Genomic DNA, 22,707 nt, shown 5'->3' with positions numbered 1-22,707 from the left:
TTTGGCATTTGTAGGAAGAATAAAAAGACTGTTAAGAGAGGGTGATGTTCTTACGTGAAACAAATAGGAATAAGTGCTTTGAAGTGTATGTGAATTAATCTCTGCTCCGGTTTTTCACTTGTTGGTAAATACTGCTTAGCAGCACTACCCTCTCTCCTGGCTCTTCCATCTAATCAGTAACTCTAGAGTCCCTACGGAGAGGCCCCTGGTTGACCAGAGCCAGGCCTTGGTTGTAGAAATGCATGTCAACTCTTATGTGTTAAAATCTAGGTCCAACCCCTACTTCATCTGGGTCATTCCAGATGTAATCATCTCAGTCTTTCCACACTGTCTTCATAGTACTGATGATAAAAATCAGATAAAAGGTTCAGTGGAGTTTAGAATCATTTTTATTCATTCAAATGCTCATAGAAGTAACACTGGGAAAAAGGAAATATGATTACCAATCAGTTCGGAATGGGATCCTGGATGGAGCCGTTTGAACTTGAAAAGCTGACAGTTGAACAGTTTCTGCCACATTAGGTAGGAAGGCATGGTCAGTCCTTGTTGTGTGTTTAATAGGTACCTGCAATATAATATTAAGTAGGTATTGGAGCTTTTCAAGAAGACGGTGAATAATTCTTGTTATGACATCATTAAAAGTCGGTGTTACTAATGAGACCAAGATCATTGGTTGAGTCTGGGTTAGGCCATGTAGTGTGCCGCGTTCTACATATTTTGCCACTTGTCATAAAGGGAACTGGGTCAAGAATGAATCCATCAATAGAAAGCCATTAGCTAAGGAAGAAAAGATAGCCCACATTTGGAGTAATCTAAAAAAATTCCTTAATATTTTATCATTTGTGTTAGTGCAGTGCTACTTTTTAAAGAAAATCGGTGGTGTTCTTACATTCCTGCCATGTATAAATTCCTCTTCAACCTGTATTTGTCTGCCTTGTCTCACAGGCCATGCTTAAGAAGGCAGACCTTAGATAGATTTGAAGAGGCTCCAACTAATTTTGTGCCTTTCCTGGACCTCAGCTTTCTGCTTGGGGTCTCTATATTGGAAAGAAGCCAATGGGCCCACAATACACTTCTTTATTTATTAGGACTTATTTATTAGTAGGGCCAACAATTAACCTTTAACTCTCACCCTTCTAAGTCTCTCAAATATAATGTCTGTCTACTAATGCATTTAGCTACTAGGAAACCTTCTCAACCATAAGAGGTGCGATCACCAACCTCCCCCACAGTAGGAATATTAACGTGGGGGAGTGAAATGGGGAGGGAGTGAATCTTAAAAGCCCTTGTGATTCCATACACACAAATTGAACCTTGCTTCTCTTCGGAAAAGGCTTTTGCAGAAACAAATAGACGTGTGCTAGAATTTCACCTTTTGGTGAATGATGACTGCACAGGAGCTGGTGGGTCAAGCAAATGGTGGGCATTAATAACATGGCCCTATTTGGTCAGGGATCTCAGTTGGGTGGGTTCCTGATTGTTTCCTCTCTCTGTATCGCCCCTTAACTGCGTGTTTGGAAATACTTCAGCAAACTTTTGGTCCAGTAAGTAGACCATCAGCTGCAGAATTATACCTTGGAAAGAAGCCTTAGAATGGCATAGTCTCTGACAGATTGCTTAAATCCTTTCCTCAATTATTCTTGAGGGGAGGATTAGCTATGTAAATCTCTAGAGAGGATTCTGGAAGCCAGTGGAGCAGAGAGTACAACACTTATCAAATACAGAGAAGGCAGGGGAGGAGGATGTAAATGTTGTTTTACATAAACTAAAAGCTGAAATATTTTTTAAAAATTCTTTAAATATGTATTATGCTTCAACTGAATCTGCATTCCAAGAACAACTTTGGAGGGTAGATTTCTCATATATTTTTAAATGACTTCTGCAACTCCTTATTTCCGTTCTGCCTGGGAATTTAGATAAACAACTGATGCTGTTAGTTAATTATTGTAAATAATTGGAAAAGAAGAGGAAATTCAGACAGAACACAACAAGATGTTGCTACTGACTTCCACACCCATTTATTGAATTGTAATTGAGTAAGTGCTTTTGGGCTTAATTGTTTCTACATCAGAATTTTACTATTGAGGAGTGACGTCAGCAAGATGACAGAGTAGTAGACCCTGGACCCTCCTTGTCCCCATAAACACACTGATTCAGCAACAATTCATGGACAAATTCCCTTTGTGAGAAATCCAGACTTTTATTACCCAGACCAGACCCATGCACCTACATAAGACCCTGATTATTATAATTTTTTAATGTAAGTTTGAAGTGACCCTGAAACCATGATTTCATGTTTTTCATTGTTTCTTATATATAATCAAATTTATCATTACTTACAGTCTTTGGCCTTTGAATCCTTCTTGTTATTTTACTGCCCATAAGGTTAGTCTTTAAAAGGTGTTGCTGGAAGTATCTGGTTGATGTGGAAGCAGAATTTAGGGAGCAGCGAGCCCAGGAGGTAAGGCCTATGATGTTAAAAATGTTAAATTATATCTCTGGTTGCAATGTGCAGGCCTAGATTTAATTCATAAAATTTTGCAGCTTAAAATGGGCATCTAATCCACCTTCATCAGTTTTTGAATGAAGCCGTCAAGACCTGGATGGAGTCTTTCACCTGAGAGTCACATGACCGAGTGAAAGAGAAAGAGCTGATGAGCGACTTGGACTATTGTGGGTAGAAGTGGACAGGCTGAGAGAGACTCAGACTAATAGGACTGTAATTAACTGGATTTGCAGGGTGAGAAGGAGCAGCTCCCAGATTTCTGGCTCAAGCAACTGGATAGATTTTAATTTTAATCTTATTTTATGGTGAACTTTATGATCATGGCACCTATATGCTCAATAAGTCACTTAGTTAACAGATTAGAAGGATAGATGGGTGGGAAATACGAGCGGGTGGAGAGGAAGCAGATAAAGCTTAGTTGAAGGCCCCTGAGAAGGTAGGAGCACATGGGATCCTGTGCTCAGGATTGTCGCAGGGGGGAAAAGGGTCACCTTTTCCATTTTAACAGGAAGGGAGGAGAAGCAGCTGAGCATAGATGTAGGAAGGCTGGGGACAAGAAATAGAGGGAGTTTCCATCTGGGGGCTTTTAACTGCTCTGGGAAATGGGAGGTGAAGTGTTGGGGGAGAAGGGCAGGGTCTGAAGGTCCGAAGAGGGTAGGAAGATGTAAAACAGTTGCCACAGAGAGGAGGGGATTGAGTGGAGCCCATCCTCAGCGCTGGGAGAGGAAGCGTGAGCCGGACCTACGCCCATTAGGCATCTTAGTCTCTGACTTCAGCGATTTGTTCAAAATCAGGCACTTGTCCTGAGCCAGCCCAGGCAGAGCGAGATTCTTTTTCACTGTCCCATGTCCACACCCAACTCCTGCCGTTCGGGGATGGAAGCTCCAGAGGTGGCAGCCATCTGGCCTCCCAGGGGGCTCCACTTCCTTCTGCTCCCAGCATTCTCAGAGCCCAGAGATGCAGAGAGAGAAATATGTCAAACCAGGATCAAGCTAACTGAGGCCAGTTCAGCTCTGCACATTTCACAGGTCTGTGAGCCAATTAATTTCATTTTTCCCTTAAGCACTTTGAGAATAACTGCCCTTGAACAAATGATAGTTTCTCAGGGGTTGCAAGATCCTAGGGGAATCCATGTTAATGCCTCTGCTTTTGATGCCTCTGATGTGGGGAGGCTGCAGCCACCACTGCCACAGAAAGGGGAGACCTGGGTCACCTCATGCTTTCAGCTGGACAGCAGCTGCAAAAAGAGTGGGAACAGTGGACTTTTACCTTCTAATGCCAATCGTATGGGTGACATCTGGCTGTCCCCTTGGTGTGCTCGGCACCACATGGACAGGTATGACCCCGTCCCACCTGTCTATTGAGTCTACATGCAGAGGTCCTCAGCAACCCTCCCCCTGGCATTGCGGGAGATGGGGTGGCGGGGGGACGGATGGGGGCTGAGGCCGAGGAGTGACTTCTGCCTCTGCTTCCCAGCTTCTCTTGCACTCCTGCCACCTCCCCAATCCTGGGCGTTAGGGTTCCTCCCCCTGCCTCATGCGCCACTCTGGTTCGCCTCCGTAGATGGACAGTGCTGGAGGACATGGATGGCAGCTCCACTGCGCACATTAACCCAGAAATGGACTAAAAGATGCTTGCCGGGGCTGGAGGCAGAGGGGAAACGGAGAGACAGAGAAACCCCAGGGAGTGTGGGAAGGACCGTGCAAGGTACAGAACGGCTCAGGGCCAGCGGCCAAAACAGGGCCCTGAGGTGCTCTTGGGGGCCTTCTGCTTTGGACAGGGCGGCTGAGGCGGGGGATACCAGCCCTGCTGTCGGGGCCCAGGCGGGGGCACAGAGGAGGGCAAGCCCGGCCCTGCTCTTAGTAAACCCAAAGTATCTCGAGTTTTGTCTCCTTGATCTTTGAAATTGATCTTTCCACTACTCAAAGGCTGTGTTTTCTCCCCTCATTCACATTGGTAAGTAGCCAAAAGGAAATGCAAAGTACAACACACACGTATGGAAGTGTGGTAGCCCACATCCGCCCAGTTACTCAGTGCTTCTGTACTGTGTGCCAGACGTGCATTACCTCATTTGATCCTCAGAATCTGCCTTTGAGGTGGGGATTCCCATTTCACGGAGAGGCTCATTAACCTGCCTAAGGTCACAGAGCTACCAGCGACAGCCAGGATTTGACTCTGGGCTGCCTTATTCTTTTTTTTTTTTATTTATTTATTTTTTTATTTTTTTAAAGATTTTATTTTTTTCCTTTTTCTCCCCAAAGCCCCCCGGTACATAGTTGTGTATTCTTCGTTGTGGGTTCTTCTAGTTGTGGCATGTGGGACGCTGCCTCAGCGTGGTCTGATGAGCAGTGCCATGTCCACGCCCAGGATTCGAACCAACGAAACACTGGGCCGCCTGCAGCGGAGCGCACGAACTTAACCACTCGGCCACGGGGCCAGCCCCAAGGGGCTGCCTTATTCTAATGCTCACTCTCTCAACCACCAGGCTACGCAGCAGAACTGGAAAGAAGAGGCTTGGCTGATCTTAACAACAGGCCGGGCATGGTTACTGATACTTGGTGATATTTCAATAGTCAAATCTAGAAGAGAACTTGGAATTTATTTAGTCCTCAGCTTATAGGGGAGGAAGCTAGTTTAGAGACATCCTGGGTCTGGCCTCTGCTCCCTGCTGCTTGCTGGCTACACTGCCCGAGAGCCGTTTTGATTGCTGTTTCCATAGGACCCTTCAAGCCCCTAGGACCAAGCATCATAATGTACTTCATGAATAACATCTGAGAAATGTGGTCATTAATGTCCCAAGGCGTTAAGATGCTTCAAAATCCTGTGAAGTACCCAATGTTCTTAAAGTGATATATTACACACTCCCGGGACTGGCTTTATTATTGAAACTTTATGGTATAGGATGTCAGTACTCCAAAGTGAATGAAAGTAGCAAGTCCTGACTGCAAATCAGAATTAAAGTTATTCACTCAGGTATCATTCCTTCATTCAACAAACATCATCGAAGCACCCACTCAATAATCCCTGGGTTGTTTTCGCTAGTCCCCGAGATTCTCCTTCAATTCAGGCCCCAGGCCCTGGGAGCCTGCTCTAGCCAGAGCAGGGCCTATCCTTACCGCGTGGGGAGCTCCTCTGGACAGATGATTGCTCAGCGTCGTTGAGCTGACTTTGCAGCTCTTCTACACGCTGGAAAGCGTCCATCTTCACGCTGCGCTCCTGGGCAAGCCGGCTTCTCATCTGAGGGGAAAAGTGCTTGGGAAGCAGAGATGCTTTTTGGCACATGCACTAGTTCCCAAGCTTCCTGGGGAGAGTGTAGGTCCCAGGCTACCCCAGGAACACAAGTTTTCACTAAGTCCTGCTCAGGCTGAACTCAGCCTTCTGAGAATCAAGAGCTCCAGAAAGGCCAAGAACTTAACTAAAGAGAACAGAAGCAGCTCTTGGAACCCCGTATTATCTTATAATAGCCAGAAGTTTATTTGCAAAAGTTGTATCTTTTGTTTATTTCACTGGAGTGGGGAGGGCCCAGTTCACAGAGGACCTTTTAGACCAAGCCACACATCTGCCCCAAGGACCCATGGGAGCCGCTGGACGGTTCCAAGCAGAAGAAAGACCTGAACTCTTTCCCGGATCTCTACACTCAGCTCAGCTCACCATTGGTAGGGAATGCCCTGAGCACCGTCCCGGGTCTGCCCTAGGCCCCCACCTGGAGGCAACCTTTGTGTTCATTCCTGTAGCTCTCCCCTGGCACACCTGGCCCAGAGGCCGGCCAGACAGTTGCTGGGTCCAAAGTGCACCTCATCTGCGTAGGCCACAGATATTTTTTCTTTTTAAATTTATTTTTATCATCTCCTAATTGTTTTTAATTATAAAAAGTAATAATAGTGTCGTGGGTTGAATAGTTTCTCCCCAAAATTCATGTCCACCAGGAACCTCAGAATGTGACCATATTTGGAAATAGAGTCCTTGCAGATGTAATTAAGATGAAGTCATCCTGGATGAAGGGTGGGCCCTAAATCCAATGACTGATGTCCTTCTTAGAAGAGGAGAGGGGACAGGCACACAGAGGGACACAGGGAGTCCATGTGATGAGGGAGGTGGTGACTGGAGTGATGCAGCCACAGGCCAAGGAATGCCAAGGATTGCAGGCAGCCAAGGGAACTAGGGTAGAGGCCAGGAGCCATGCTTCCTCAGAGCCTCCTGAAGGAACCCACACCTTGATTTCACACACTGGCCTCCTGGACTGTGGGAGACTCAGGTTCTGTTGTTTTCAGCCACCCAGTTTGTGGTATTTTGTTAGAGCAGCCTAGGAAACTGATACACAAAAATTAGTGTCATCTCACACGCTGATCGCAAAGATGCAGCCACAGGTATTTTAAATCCTACCAGTGTCTGTAGAGACCCAAGCACGGGCTTGTCTTAGGAACCTTATGGGGTGGGCGGTTACTTGTGTGTGCAGATGCTCTCAAGTGTAGTTTAACTTTCAGTAGATGATCAGACCCCAGAGTTAGAAAACTTCCTAATACAAGCTAGGCCCAAGGTCCCTCTCTGTACTTCAAGGATTTGTGTAGGATCCTCATTCCTCATGGGCGAGAGCCAGGGGAAAACATATCAAGACTCCCTGAGCCAGGCCAGGGCTAAACCAATTGGAGAAATATTAGCAAAGGAAAGAAACATGCTTACTAAGGACCTGGTGTTAGCACACCCTACCCCCACTTCACAGAGGCCTATCTACCTGTTTCCAGAGTTGTCTACCTTCATAACCCCAACAAAAGACAAACAGCCAATATTGATCAAGCGCTATGTATCAGACCCTGTTCTAAGCGCTTCATTTGAATTACCTAATTTAATCCTCTCCAAAATCCCATGAAGCCAGTACATTGTTCTCCATGTACTGATGAGGAGAGTAAAGCACAGAGAGGCCACAGATCTCGCCCAAAGTCACACAGCTGGAGGGCCTGGGGCTGTGAATCAGGCAGTCCGAGTCTTGGGCCTGTGCTCTAAATGATGGTCCCAGGGGCAGGAGGTAGGCAAGGACATTCATCGGAGATGGATTAAAGGAGCCACTGCTGGCTGTGGGGCTCTGGAGGCTGAGGGTGGATTGCTATTTGGGGTGGGTAAGCCCGGGATCACAAGAGCTGTCAGCGAGCTGAAGGGGTCCTTTAGAAAGAGCCAGTGACGGTTTTTACATACAAATACTAAAAATGTGTATTTGTTGAGAGAAACCTCAAAATGTTTTGACTCCTTTTAGAATCTCTGCCATTTAACAAAAATTAGCTATTACTTAGAGAGGACTTTGAGAAACTACTCTATGAACCTCCCTATTTTTGTGGTGGCTTTTAGAAAAGCATAATTTGAAGGACAAATAGGTGACACCAAATTTTTCTTATGAGTTCAGTCATAGTTTAGATTACTTTTCATAAAATAAATGTGAAGTGTAAATTTTCTTTTATTCTAAAGCTACTCATTTTCTCCTCATTTCTACAAAAATATTTTCTCTAGCACTGCCTCAATTAGATTTTTATCCTTTTTTTTTTGTCTCTTATTTTTGTAGAATTCTCCTTGTTGATCTCCTCCTTGAGCCCTTGAAACACTTGGCCAATAATTTAACTTTCCAGCTTCTGTTTCGTAATATCTCTGGCGAATTAATTAAGTGATTTATTCATTCAATGAATATGTGTGAAAAGCCTGCTCTGGAAGGCGCTGTTTTCCCTTTGTATTCACTTACATTCTGTGGTCTCCGTTGTCAGAACTTGCATTAATCCACATCTATCTTGTATTATTCCCTTCTGTATTTTTTTCTGTGGGGTATATTTAACGAGAATATATTTTGTCTGGAAACCACTCTTGCCTTTCATTTTTGTCTCTGCACTTCCAGAAACACCGTGAATAAAATCCTCTTATCACAGCTTCCATGATGCTTGCTGCTTTTCCAGATTACTTATTGGAATTTTCTAAAGGATCCCTAGTTCCAAGATTAGAGGCGGGTGGAAATACATTTTTCAAGTGGGTTACAAGGGTGCCAAGATTCTGGCGGTTGAGGCAGTCAAGCCATCATCTCTCACCATAAGCAGCCCGAGCAATTACCCAGCATCGGGATAAGTATTTCCATTTTCCTCTTGTGCCCAGAAGTGACAAATGGGGAGAAACACTGCTGTAGGGGACACGAGAGGCGTGGAAAAGATGGGAAGAATGAACCGGCTCTGGCTGGTGCACTCTGATTCGCTTTCCAGCGGCAGCTACCTCTCCCCAGAGTTACCTGGTGGAGTTCTCTCTGACTTTTCCTCTGCTGGAGCTGGCCCAGTTTAGAAGCCCTCTTGACTTCTTCAGTAAGGAGCTGCAGGTGCTGTTCTTGTTGCTCCACATCTTCCAGGAGCTTCTCCATGCTGGAGGTTTTTATTAAATCCAGCTGCTGCCGGTGGCGAGCTTCCTGGGTCACTCTATGTTCTAGCTCTTTCAGTAATTGAGCCTGTGGCAGGAAAAGGCCAAAGGAAAGGAGAAAAACGAGGAGTCTTCTCAGCACAAGGCAGGGAATGAGGGTTTGGCCCACACAACCATCCCCTCCTTGGAGGCCCAGGTGCAGACCTGTGTGGTATTCCTGGGCTCAGGGTAATACAGCCCAGCTGTCCTGTCCCATGCTAGCCAGCAGTAAGACCACCAGGATCTAGCTCAGCCTGGCATTTACGGCTCCAAGGAAAACTCAACAGACACACACCGAGAAAAGCCAGGGGAGTGATATCAGGTCAAATGATTTGGTCTTTTAATAGAAAACTTGACGATAATGTGTATGTTAATTAGCTTATTAACCAAATAATCATATCCATCACAATCTATATTTGCATGATCATCGAGCCTTTATCATGAGATGGCAGCAGAAGGGTCACCTAGGGGGAGACGCGGTGAGACAGCAGTGGGATGAGTGGGGATGAGTGTGGAAGACACGGTCCAATCCTGCCTCCGTTTTGACTTCCAAAATAGGTTTGGGGAAGCCAGATTCCAGATAGATGGCTGGAGAAGGAAAAGAGTGGTAATAATGTGGTTCTGTTCTTAAACTTTTCTCGTCGGTAGCCCCATAAGTACTAGATGGTCAATCCTTAGTTATAATATTAATAATAATGATTCATAATTGTATGGTGACTTTACAGTTTACAGAATTATACATCATAATTCACCTGATACACCTTAATGGAGGAATTAGGGCCAAATAAATAAATTCTATTTCATGTTTGAAATATACCCAGCTTTCCTAGGCTGCTATTTAAACTCAGCTGTTCTCTCTCTAAACCTAGGGTCCCTCTGCTTCATTCATACTCAGAGGGTGGCACAGTTATTAAGAGCTTAGACTTGAAACACCTTTATTTTGGTGCCAGCCCCTGTTAAGCAGCAGCAACTTCTGAAAGTAAGACTTAGCATGGACCATCGGGAAAGGACGCAAGACTCTGCTTGGGGAATAATGCTGATGGCTGGGCCACACTCCACAGGTAGAGGGTTGCTGTGGATGGAAAGGGTGCTTGGGGCCTGAAAGAGCATTGTGTTAAAAGCAGAGACCCAGACCCCAGGATGCCCCCTGGGTAAAAAGAGCCTCAGAGAAACGCGCGCGCACACACACACACACACACACACACAGAAGAAGAGTCTCATGTATGAGTAATATTTCACCATCTTAGCCAAATATGAATAATAACAGAAGACTTTTGGCCACTGCCCTTGGTGTCTGGGCTGGAAAGGAGGGAGAAGAAAGGAAGCTGGGGTCCAGGCCATCTCTCTCTGGCAGTGCCGGCTGCTCAGCTTCACATTGCAGAGCTGTGACAGCCAGCAGGGTGCCGCTTCTGGTTGCCACATCCAGCTTTGCAGAGCGTGTTCACAGAGAGAGCGGAAGAGAGGTGGTGGGGCTCAGATACCTGGTTATCCTGCTGCCTGCACATCCTCACGTTGTCAGCCTGAGCCCTGGCCAGGGCCTGTCTTAGAGCCAGTAACTCTTGACGAAATAAAACTGCTTCTTGTTCTGCCATTAGCTTGATGCTCAAGCACTCTGTTTTACTCTGCATAGCTTCCTGCGAACATTCCAAACACAGTAAGATGGGAAGTAAGTTTCCTTTTCATGGTTTTGGTTTCATAAGCAGTCTCTAAACCATCTCATCATCCATCATCCTGTAGCACCTCTGGTAGAACGGAGCTCCTGCTGGTCACTGCCTCCGTGATTTCAGTTAAGAACAGAGTGACAGATGGGAGTAGACAAAGACTCTCAGAAACAGTAGAGAAAGTTTCCAAACCACTATTAATATGCACTTTGGTTCCAATTTGCCTTAAAGCTGATTTTCCACTTCTTATTTTGTTAGTACTTCATTTTCCTCAAATAATCATGTCTGCAACTCGAAGATCTGCAGTATTTTGACTCAGCTGCCTCAAGCCCTTGGTAAAGTCTCTCCATCTTTTCTTTCCCTCTGCTAAACTCTCTGACCTGTTCTCTCCCTTGCTTCTTTGCCATTCGCTTCTGGCTCTTTCCTGTTTCTCCCGAGGCTCTGACATTACCAGTTTCAGGAAAACTCCCCTATTGTCAGATCCTTTAAGATGGTGGGACTTGCCACCCTACACCAGCACAGCAGCTGCAGCCAAGGAGGCCAGTCTGCACCCCCACCTCCCCCCACCCCGTCCTGCTGGGCGGGGCCTCCCTCCCCCAGCGCTCACCTTCTCGGCCCTGCTCAGCTGGCCCTGGAAGCGAGCCTGCTGCACAGCCAGCCTCCACCGGCCCAGGCTCCTTGCTTTGCACACCAGGGCCGCCAGGCTGCAGTTATCCCGCTCCAAGGCCCACAGCTGCTCCTGCCAAGAAGGCTCATTTTCAGAAAAGGCCGTCGCCAACACTTTCCTCAGGAAGGGTACGAATCCCAACATCAGAGACATGCCTTCCAGAAGACCACACTGGGCAGTCAGCCCCCGTGCCCTTTTTAGATGCCTGATGCACTGCTTTCTCGGGGAAAGCAGACTGGAATGCAAAGAGTGAGCGGTGGGCTCAGATGCTAAGATATTATGCTGATATCCCCTTGCTAAAGGAAATGACTTACTTTGGCTGGGTGTTCTTTCATTTCTTTGTCAGGCCTGGCGGAACCCCATTTTTTCTTTAGGCTTTTCAGATTGTCGATCCCTTCTGTTCTGACTTCATCAATGAGCTCACACACTTTTTGGATCAAATTAAGCTGATTCTCATCCAGCTTCTCCTGCAAATTGCAGACTCAAGTTCAGGAAGGGTATCTGAGGAAGAGTCTTTTCGCCTTCTACAGCCTCACTTTCGGAAATGGTTTCACCTTAAAAAGTCATCCACCCGGATGCTTACTGGTTCCATCAGGTAATAACTGGTACTCTCACTGGCAGTCCCTTCAGCGTTGTCACCAATCCACAGGGCTTCGTCCTGCGGACGCCTGCACATCTTAGAGCCCGCCTACGGTGTCAGGCACCAAGGCGAGTTGAGCGGGTAGAGTGTGAGGTTACAGGTGGAAAACTGAATCCCTCCCCCTCCACCAAAGGGTTGTTGGGAATTTGAACCTAGAGATTTTTGCCATCAGGTTGACTCAACAGAATCTGATCAGCTAAAACACTGTAGATAAGCCACTAAGGAGGAACTCCATTAAAAATACATGAAGCAGAGGAAGGAATCAGGCTGGCTGGTTCCTATTTGGGCTCTGGCAGAAATCTCAGTATGAAACAGCCTGTTCTAATGGTTTATGGTGAAATGGCTTGATGGTTGGTAAGTACAACTGGAGACCCAGCATCCTCGGGTGAGGGGTGAGAGTGGGGCATCCTCTCACCTCTGAACCACTTCCCTGGAGAGGAAGGCAGGAGGACAGTGCCCGGCTGGGGAGCCATGGCAGGAAGTTTGGCTCCTGGCCACCCAGCAAAAGCTTCACCACCTTCTGGGGACCCTGGGGTGGAACAGGGATTCCCTACTGTGGGGGCTTGTGGACATAGGTTAGCCTGAGAGAATCTCCGTTTTATTTAGGAATCTGACAGAAGCTAAAAAGAACTTTAAGAAATTTTTCAACAATTTTATACCCCAAAGATGGCTTAGCAAATTCCAGACTTCACTGTCTGCTCGCCCCTCCCCCGCAGCACCAGGCCCAGTGCATTTTGGTTCTGATCCTTTAACACTTGTGTACACTTGTATTTTGTGGATCCTTCACAAATAAGAAGGAATCTCCCATCCTCTCTGGAATGACCAGGCCAAGGCAGAGCAGTGGTGGAAGTTCCTTTCACCGTCACAACTTCAGGGACCACCTTGGAATCCCCCCAGGAGAGAGAGTGAGGTAGGGACCCAAATAGGGCTGGCTCTGGGGAACACCCAATAGCAGGGAAGGGGGCGGGTTTGGGGGAAGCTGTGGACTTGGGAGGTGGTAGGTTTGTACTGAAATTCACAGTCCTGTGGCAGCTGGACCAGGCTCCGTGATGACCCATTTTAGGCACGGGACCTCCATCTTACAGCCATCATAAGAAAGTGACAGGCTTCCCCAGTACTGTGGGCACGTCGGCACCCCATCACTCCCCTTCTGGATTGGCCTTCCTGACAGGTCAGCAGCTCCCTGACACCAATTGTGAGAGAAAGGCTGGCATTGTGCATTTTGAGGGTTGGAGGAATCTCTGAAAGCTGATTCGAATCCTAAATCTGCCCAGTGAAGTTTCAGGAGGTGCCTGTTGATGGGTCTGGCCTGGCCCAGGGTGCTGTGTTCTCCTGTTTGGATGGTCACACTCAGGAGGCAAAACAGTGCCATAAACTATTGGGGTCTTGAGAAGAAGAAGCCCCCTTCCCTCAACAGCAATCAGATGGCAACAATGGTAACCAGCGGTAGAGTGAGGAAAATAGCAATACTTAAATTGTCTTAAATTCAGTGTCAATCATGGTAAAATAATGACCACCCATTGCTGACTCACTCTCTGCAGCAGAAGCTTAGAGCTGGAGAATCCCTGGGCCCAGCAATCTCATTGCCACAAAGCCCATTCTGTCATCAGTCCCTCTGTGTGCAGTGCTGCGGGGTCAGTCACAGCCGGCTCCCCACAGGACTGCCCAGATGTCCGACACGGGTCACTTACTTTGATATGTAAACACGTCACAAACAAAGCTTGGACTAAGGCTTCGTACTCTTCTTGGACCTCTTTTCTAATCTGCTTTTTGAGATTCAGATTCTCTTCTTCCAAATCCGTGAGTCGGGCTCTCAGAGCAGTGATTTCCATGATCATATCATGACTGAGCTCGGCAACCTAGCAGCAGAAACATTTTTTTTTAATGGAAAATAATTCAGCAATTTCAAACTGCCACTACAGAACAGTTCTTTGTGTGTCAGTGTTGAATTTGCACTCATCCTTTGAATCTAATGAAGGAGGTGAATATCCCGTTGTGCAGATGCAGGTGGAAGGATCTAAGCTCAGCTTAAGCGTCCCAGAACAGTTCCAGACACATAGTAGGTGCTCAATAAATGGTGGCTGAATGAATGACCCCGGAAGAGACACTATGTGAGCACAATTCATTTAGAGAAAATACTTCAACTGTCTTGGCCTCCATTTCCAAACTGGCCTTCTCTTGATACCTCAGCCTAAATATCTTTGGAATGCACTTTAACTGGCCTCAAAGGAAAATAAACCACAAAAATAACAACAAAAAGAAAAACCAAAGCAATAAAAAATAACAAAAACCACCAAAAAACTAAAAAAAAAATGCCCTCATTGCTTAAAAAATGAAAGCACACTCCTTGGGTGTTTCTTCAGTGGGCCTTCACTGGCAGGACTTCTACAGGCCACTCCTGATGGTGAACAAGAAAATGACACTAGGAGTCCCGTGTCTGGCTCCCGCTGAGAGCATGAACTTGAGAAATGGAGAAGAGAACCTTTTTAGTAACAGCTGACCTACCTGACCAGCATTGTCTTCAGGTGGACTCTGACCTTCTCGTAAAACATCTAATTCCTGGAGAGGAGAAAGCAGTGCAAACCAAACTCAAACATTCATTCTTCCAACCATGCCTCAATTCAGTACAACATGCTCCAGACACCTCCTATTTGTGGAGCTTCATTTTGAGATCCTCGGGCTCCACCTGGAGCCAGGACTGTGCTTGTTGCCCCACTGGATGCCTGACACAGCATCAAAAGACAGCACCAACTTCCGGGCACTCACACGGATGCAGAGTACTCGGCTATGGGTTTAAGCCAAATTGAGGGTGAAGTCAAAACTCACTATTTGATATTTTAATGCTTCATTTGATTTTTTTCAGACTTTTACACTTTTCTTAGGTACAAACTAAAATTACACTGAACCTCTGATTCAATCCGTTTCAAAACAGTGTGCAATCGAGGACAGGAGAAGTGACTCTTGGAGCCCACCGGTGGGACCTCATTTTATGGAAGTCTCATCAGGGAGACCCATGATGTGCATCCTGACGACAGAGTTTACTCAAGGATCCTGGCTTCTTTGCTAGACCAGGTGCCTTGTGTTTGCTGAGGGTGGGAAGGTCAGCTGTGCATCTTCCCCAGGGGGCCAGCTCCTTTGTTGCTCACCTCTTATATTCCCTACTAGACGTCTCCAAAGCGCACAACCCAGTGTTGCTGAGGCCATCACCTTTGCAACTGAGAATACCAGAACCCAAGAAAATGAGCCAAAGAGAAGAAAAATTGGGGGAGTACCATTCACTCTCAATTCTTGCATAAGAACACCTGCCCCCACCCTCTGTTTTACTTTCCTCTTTAAAGTGACTCCTGAGGGTCCCTGCCCACACCTTCCCCATCACAGCTCTTGTCTCTCCAGGAACATACTTGCTCCTTCCGGCAGAGCTTCTGCCTAGCATGCTCCAACACATGTTCGTAACACATGGAATAGCTCTCAAAGTTGCTGCGTTCTCTTGCCATCACATCACAACCCAGGGAAAGGAGGCAGGCCTCAAGGTGTTCTTTCCTGAAAGTGATCTGAAAAGGAAGGGGCATCATTCACAGCAGCTCCAGCAGGGCAGGCTCACCATACCAGGGCTCACGGCTCACACACCCACTTCCATTTCTCCTCCGTAGAAAAACATTGGCTCTAGCCTTGCAAGCTTTTCTCTTTCAGGTCTGCTGTTAACATCTGCAGGGCCAGGAACAAGAGTACAAATGGAGGCCCACATACCACATATCTAAGTATCCTAAATATTTAAAGGTTATAAATCAAACTAACAAACCATTAAAATGAAAATATTTAATTCTCTTACTTTGAAAAATAGACTTTCAAAATGACTTGGAAGGCCGGGTTTAAATTGATCGTTCTTGGACCACTCTGAGTTCTGCCGTGAGGTGTGGTGACTTGGGGAGAGCTGGTCTCCAACCCACATTTACAACATGACTCCTATCTCTTCCCACTTCTGGCCTCACATCCTATTGGGGAGGGCCCTCACATGCATGTGAGCAGATACCCCAACCGTTCACACCCCTACATAACTGCCCTTGCCCACACCTCAGGCCAGGGTGCGCACACTGGCGGTGAGGTCCACTCTCCCTCTGGGGAGGGTGATCTGGGGAAGAGGCCCTGGACCTAGGGAATTCTAGGGTCCCAGGTACCTGGAGCATGGTCTAGAAGGAAGCCCAGGCATCTGAGTGGGTATATTCCCTTGGTCATGGGGATTTCTCACCCAGTGGGGAAGGGTCAGGTGGGAAGAGAGCCAGAGGGGCCCTCCAAAGTATGGGGCATTGGGCATGGGCCCCTCTTGCTCTGGTCAAAGGGCCATAGTGCTCATTCTCTGGGCAGTACCATTCCCTCCATTTCTCCAGGAGACTGGGTACCCTTTTTGAAGAGATGGCCATTAGGGAACAGAGGAAAAGTCCACCCCTCCAAGGCAGGCTCAGATTTAGGCTCTGGAGAGAAATGGGAGCCAGTATGTGGAAGGTAGGACAGATCTACCTGACTAGGACCTGCAGGTTCATGGGAGTGCTCGTGTGAGTCTCTGTGTGTCTGTATCAGTGAGTGTGTCTGTGTACACTTGTGGATATATCTGTGTGTTTGGTGTCTGCACCCATTAGTGTATATATGTCTGTGTGTCTGTATCTCTCTGTGTACCTGTCTATCTGTGAGCATCTGTATATGTCTCTATCTGTCTGTGTGTGTCCTCTACGTGTATCAGTGAGTGTGTCTGTGTGTGTATCTCGGAGTCTTAGGGGACCCACTCCAAGATTCAGCCTGTATGCTTCCATAAGCTTTATCAGTGACACTTCGAGGGTCAGGCGGGCTCCAGGCTCACCAGCAGTCTGCTGCAGAAGCTAGGCTGTCTTCCCATCATGGGGTGGTTCCCCTGGCTCTGATTCCATTGTCAGGGCTCAGGAGACTGGTCCTTTCACTACAACCTCGGTGCCCCCCTAGACGATGAAATACTAAGCAGCCATCAAAAGTTATGTTGTGGACATATGTTGATTGACAAGGAAACAAGTTTATAATATATAGTCAAGTGAAAAAAGTACACTATAACAAAAGGGCACATAGAATAACCTTATTTTGTTTAAAAAAGTTCATGAATAAAAGAAAGTCATAATGTTTGGAAGGAAATATGCCAAAATAACAATAGTGGTTATCGATGAGGGTAAGATTGTGAGTTTATTTTCTAACACATCAGATTTCTATTTTCTAATATAATTATAAAATGTACCCATAATTAAAATAAATATATATACAAATGTACATATAAATAAAATGTATATACTAATTAAAAGATAGTAAATCTTTTGTAAAGGTCATCAACCACAGCGCTTGGCAGGAGGCATTCAAGATATGCAGAATGGAAACAGTAGGTGAAAACCTCTGCTCAGGGGGATGTCATGAGCAGGAGCAGGGAAGGCAGAGGAAGGCGCTCCCGCTCCTGCACTCACCCTCTGGCCCTGAGGGCAATCCATCCTGCTCCTGGGGAGTGAGCAGCACAGCCAGAATTAGCTGCTGACACCTAGGCAAAGGGAACCAAGATTCATCCCCTGCACCTTGACTTCTTTACAGAGAAAAGGCCAAGGCTAGGTGAATTTAGTAATGACAAAGGAAACATTCCCAGACTGAATATGATGAAAGCCTGAAGTCGTGAGAAGTCATGAGACCACATTCGAGGCCAGCAAGATGTGGCCGGTGACCTCATCCGGGGGTACTGGGCCCAGTGCTTGGAATCAGCCACAGTGACTCACCCCTCACTGTCCTAGACAGCAGTGCCCAGCCCTGAGTGTGCTAACAGAGCTTCCAACAGCTCTTCAGCAGGGCCGACACTTCCCAGATTAATGCCACCATGGCCACTACACATACAGGGTCCCAAACAAACAGAAATGCAGACTTGAACCACAGTGGCCCTCTGCCATCCGCTCTTAGCCAGCCTGATATTTTCCCCAGCAAGGATGAGGGACTCTTGGGTGAGTCTGTGTTACACCAAAGAGGCAGGAATGGCCAGGACTCCCCGTGACCGTCTCCAGAGGCCAGAGAAGTTGTGTTACTGCTTTCCCTCAGCGGCTCTGCTAAGGCCTCAGGAAGAAGGGCTGAAAGATGAGCTGAGGAGGATGGCACATAGCGGGTGAGTGTGACGGCAGGGAGAGGGGTAAGGGTCCAGCCAGGGCACCTGCAGTGGGGACATGGAATGGGGAGCACATCTGAGGTGGGGCACAATAGCTGTGACTGCCAGGTGACGGAGAGGTGCAGGGAGACTCCTGTGCTCCCAGCAGTCTCTCTGGTGAACTTTGGTCCTGCGGACTGTGTACTCGGCCTTCCAGTAGCAGCATCTGGAGCCACCTGAGCAGCACCTGTTGTGGGACTACAGCCTATGTGGCTTCCGCTGGCAAATCCTTCTCTAAGCTCTCAGAGCAATTTGTTTCTTAAAAGATGTTCTGCAACCCATGCTGCCTTTCTAGGTCACTAAATGTCAGCTCTGCATCAAAATGCAGCATGAAGGAGCTTCATCTTCTTCCCAGGTAGGCCCCTGGGTTCCATGAGAACCACAGAGCGAAGACCGCTGGCCCAGTGCCCCGCAGTTGGCTGATTCCCTCACCAACACTTAAACCTGAACCATGATGGATGGCGCTGGCTGAAAGAGCACCAGATTGCCCCATGGATTCTTCCGGAGAGCCAGCCTGGGCGCAAGCACTGCAGGTGCCAGGCCTTATTATGGCAAAAGTCTAACTCTGCTGGGAGCAAATTGTGCTTCTATGGTTTGCTTTGTCTCCGAGTCCCTCATAACGATTCGTTCACCATCAGGCACACACCAAATGTTTTGATGATGTTTCTAAAGCCCACCTCTGCTGATAAAATGCTTCAGTGACTTCCCACTGACTCTGGGATGAAATCCAAGCTCCTCAGGATCACACGAGGCTATTCAGCATCTGGCCCTGCCCACCTTTCTAGTGTCCTCCTCTGAACTCTGCTATACTTCCTTCCTAGATTGCTCTGCCTTCCCTCCCTGGCCCCTCTGCATCTGGACAACTCCTACTTGTGCTTCAAGATCTGGCCCAAACACCATCTCCTCTAGGAAGTCCTCCTTGACTACTTCTTCTCTCACCCCCTAGCTGGGTTGTGTCCCCCTTCTCTGATCTCACATAGCACCCTGTGTGTGTCTCTATCAAAGTACTTAATATGAAGTGCCTTTTCATGACATTGCTGGCTCACCTATTTCTATAAGCTCTCTGATGGCAAGGACTGTACCTTTTGCCTTTATTTCTCTAATAATAGGCAATAGGAGATCTATAAATGTTTCCCAAATGAGTGAACGACTCTTGGTATATGAATGGAAATAGTTCTAGAATCCACAAAATAGACTATTATTGTTCCAATTTGCCAGAAATCTCAGTCTCTAACTTCAGGCCATTGCGTTTGGTATAAAATCTGGGCAAGATGTTAGAACCGATTGTGAAAATCTGGTTTTCTAGAATTTGGCGAAGGAAACAAGGGTCACTAGAAGCCAACATGGGTTCAAGAAAAGTCAGGTCAGGTTACCCGTCTTCCTCAGGAAATACAGCAGAGCCAGCGTGTCTGGATTTCAGCAGGACATCTGAGAAGGTTTCTCATGAGGTTCTTGTGGGCAAATGGAGAACACAGGCTGGATGACAGTACAAGTAGATGGGCATCTGGCCACTGAAAGACTGTGCCCAAAAAACTTGGTCAGCCTGGAGGGGACCCAGCGTGGGTGGCACAGGGCTTGGGGCCTGTCCTGCGCCCGTCTGCAGGAAGGGTAACGATTTGTAATCCACCACCTGGAGGGGCACCTGTTTGGGTTTGTTCATTGAGATTTTATGGAGGCTTCACACATGCTACCAAGGGCGTTCCTTGAGCTTCTCTGACTGACCTGCCCTCAGCTTCTAAAGGCCTGTTGTGAGGGGTCAGAACCGCAATCTGTGGCATCCCAAGGGCAGAACTAGGATCCGTGGTGGAGATGGTGGGGAGGCCAAATCCAGCTCAGTAAGAGCTGCCTGAAACAAGAGCTGCCAGGAAGGGGGTGTGGGGTGGAAGAGAGTGAGTTCCCTGTCACTGCGGATGATCAAGAAGAGGCTAGAAGCCACCAGGCACAGACTTTGGAGGGACCTAACATGCCATGGTCTTCTTATTCCAAGACACCGGCTGGCTGATGTCAATCTCTGCAGTGTGCCCCAAGTGCCAGTTGTACCGGATATGGGTTTGCCCTGTCGACTAATGCTCACATTTCTTTCCTAGAAGTTCCTGCCTTCACTGTTGGGGTGAAGTATATAGACAGGGGATGAGCAGATCTTGAGCCACAAACTTTTTGTTTTTATTGTGGTAAAACATACATAACCTAAAATTTGCCATTTTGGCCATTTTTTAAGTGTATAGCTCTGTGGCCTTAAGTACATTCACACTGTCATGCGATGCATGTCTAGAACTCTTTCCATCTTGCACAACTGAAACTCTATCCATTAAACACTAACTCCCCATTCTCGCTCTCCTTAGCCCCTAACAACCAGCATTCTACTTCCCGTCGCCATGAATGTGACTACTCTAGGGACCTCATCTGAGTAGAACCATGCAGCACTTGTCCTTTTGTGACTGGCTTATTTTGCTTAGCATAATGTCTTTGAGGTTCACCCATGAGGAAGCACATGTCAAGAAGCACAAAGCACATTGCTTCTTTTTTAAGGCAAGCCACAAAATTTTTTGATTCAAACATTTTTTGGAGCATGCCCCACCCTAATTCCCTCTGTACCTCTAATTGAGAACCTCTGAACTGCAGGGACCCAAAAGCAACCACTCCCCGCCCCCCCATCAGAACGCAGAGTACCACATTTGGGTATAATTAAAAGCTTAAGCAAATACGTGTCAATCATCAAGTCCCGAGGAAAAATTTACCCCCAGCCAAGCTTGTGAATTCTCTACCTCATAATCAAGAACTGAAGTGTTTATGGGAAATATCTGAAGAGCTGAGAAAAATGTAAATGTGGAGAAAACATTGTTTTAAAAAATTGAGCACATTTTGCTAAGTCAGGTTTTTAAAAAATGGTTGAATTTCAAAGGAAGCTGGATTCATATCTACCTAATGCACTTATGCTTAATTTGTCAATGATCCTAAAACCTCTGTTATGGCCAAATATCCAATACACTCTCTTACCCTGCCTTTTCAGTGGATTCCTTTGATTTAGAAACCCATTTCCGGTCAAGAGTAAACAGTTCAAAACTCCAAGGACTGTGTGTATTTGTGCTGTATGTATCAAATATATATTATTGTCATATATGGTATATAGAGTTATTATGGATTTAAATATGTATACACACTAAACAATTGTTGGTACTGCTTTCCTTTGTGGAGAAGAAAGGGGATGGTGAAGTGGAGGAGGGGTGGAAATGTTGCTTTTCTGAGCTGTTAGGTTTTTTCATATTGTACATTTTAAAAATGTTTTCTAAATATTGGTATTATAGGCTATTTCGGTTTCTCTGTTTTAAATTTTCTATACTAAAAAAATCAACAACAGGAAATGTTGCTAAAAATAACTCATTCATAAACAAACTCCAAGGTTACTTTAAAAAATTGGCCAGATCCGAAATTAGAAAATACGTATTCTAATTACTCTCCCATCTTTGTTAGAAATCAGTGTTTTTCCAGAATTACAATGGTAACAAATGAATACACTTTGAGTCAGCCTCAGTATTCATATCTTCATTCTAAAGCAGTCAGGGAAGTGTTAGAAGATGTGTTAAGGGGAAAGTCTTCCTTGTTTGGGTTTATGTTAAAAAAAAATAACCACGCTCCAGAATGACTAATTTTAAATACGTACCTCTAGTCCACCATCCTGGTGATTCTCCATTAGTCTCTGTATAAATTTTTCAACTATTTGTGGTCTGATAACTGAAAAGTTTTCTTTCATGACTTGGTGTTTCCAAAGGTCTAGGGGGAGAAACATACCAACACTAGTATCATGAAACATTAGAAATGGCTACTCTCTGAGACATAGTGCTGGACACAGCAAGCGTCATTTCCAAACACACAAAAACTAATGGGTGAGGCAGGGGAGCAGAGGAGGAGGGGGAGGACACAGGACCCTCCAGAACATGGAAACAAGGAAGATCTCTAACAAGATTCCTAATTAAAAGATTTGGAAAAGCGCCTCTGAAGTCCTGTGAACAATATTCTGTCACTATAACTAAAATCCCGAGTCAAATCTTATTATTGACCCTACGTGGCATCTATTTTCATCAAGTCCCTATAGGTATCTGAACAATTATTTTGGCCTAACACAACTATCAGAAATAAATGAAGAACTGTTATATTTATCTGTTTGAGTACATCCTATTGTTACAAGGCAAAATTACTTTGAATATAGAGTTAATAAAAAAAGAGGAGGAAATCCAAAAGAGAGAAGAAAGAGTCACAGATGAGAAATGTTGAGAGCTGCTGGCCTACAAACTTGAGCTTCTGGATGAAAGCAGTAGTAGGACTGACACATATGAGACGAGGCATATATAGTTATTCAGAGTAGTATTGCTTAGGACAGCAAAAGCTTGGTAATAACATATCAACTGGTATTCTAGTGGAATATTACGTAGCTGTGAAAAAAGAGAGGAACTTCTCCATGTACTGATACGAAAAGAACCATAGATTGTTAAGAGAAAAATGCACAGTGCAGAACAGTGGATGTAAAATGCTATCTTTTATAAGAAAGATATGATAAATATAATAAAGGGGGAGGATATCCCTTTAAGCCTATTCAAGGTCATTTCTCCAAAAGTTTGGCATTCTCCA

The 22,707-nt window shown here is 46.1% G+C and overlaps 1 protein-coding gene across 3 annotated transcripts in view; it reads right to left on the bottom strand.

Annotated features, from left to right (window-relative positions):
• Positions 1–371: 371 nt before the first annotated feature.
• The window catches only part of LOC106829732 (uncharacterized), a 165,397-nt gene continuing 143,061 nt past the window's right edge, over positions 372–22,707 (bottom strand). For 2 of the 3 annotated variants that reach the window (XM_070496708.1, XM_044757278.2), the window contains 11 exons: positions 21,743–21,852; positions 15,293–15,442; positions 14,397–14,450; positions 13,583–13,750; positions 11,566–11,718; positions 11,192–11,323; positions 10,405–10,557; positions 8,763–8,972; positions 5,623–5,743; positions 2,341–2,468; positions 372–565 (listed from right to left, as the gene is read on the bottom strand). In XM_070496708.1, coding sequence (XP_070352809.1) covers positions 440–565; positions 2,341–2,468; positions 5,623–5,743; positions 8,763–8,972; positions 10,405–10,557; positions 11,192–11,323; positions 11,566–11,718; positions 13,583–13,750; positions 14,397–14,450; positions 15,293–15,442; positions 21,743–21,852 — 1,505 coding nt within the window. In that variant the 3' untranslated portion in view covers positions 372–439. Of the gene's footprint in view, positions 566–2,340; positions 2,469–5,622; positions 5,744–8,762; positions 8,973–9,222; positions 9,512–10,404; positions 10,558–11,191; positions 11,324–11,565; positions 11,719–13,582; positions 13,751–14,396; positions 14,451–15,292; positions 15,443–21,742; positions 21,853–22,707 lie in introns of those variants that run through there. The other variant, XM_070496709.1, reaches the window with a different exon arrangement.

Source organism: Equus asinus, chromosome 24 (genome assembly GCF_041296235.1).
Source record: "Equus asinus isolate D_3611 breed Donkey chromosome 24, EquAss-T2T_v2, whole genome shotgun sequence".
NCBI classification, from domain to species: Eukaryota; Metazoa; Chordata; class Mammalia; order Perissodactyla; family Equidae; genus Equus; species Equus asinus.
Note: the sequence above shows the minus strand (reverse complement) of the source record. Positions and strands in the feature narration are given on the sequence as shown.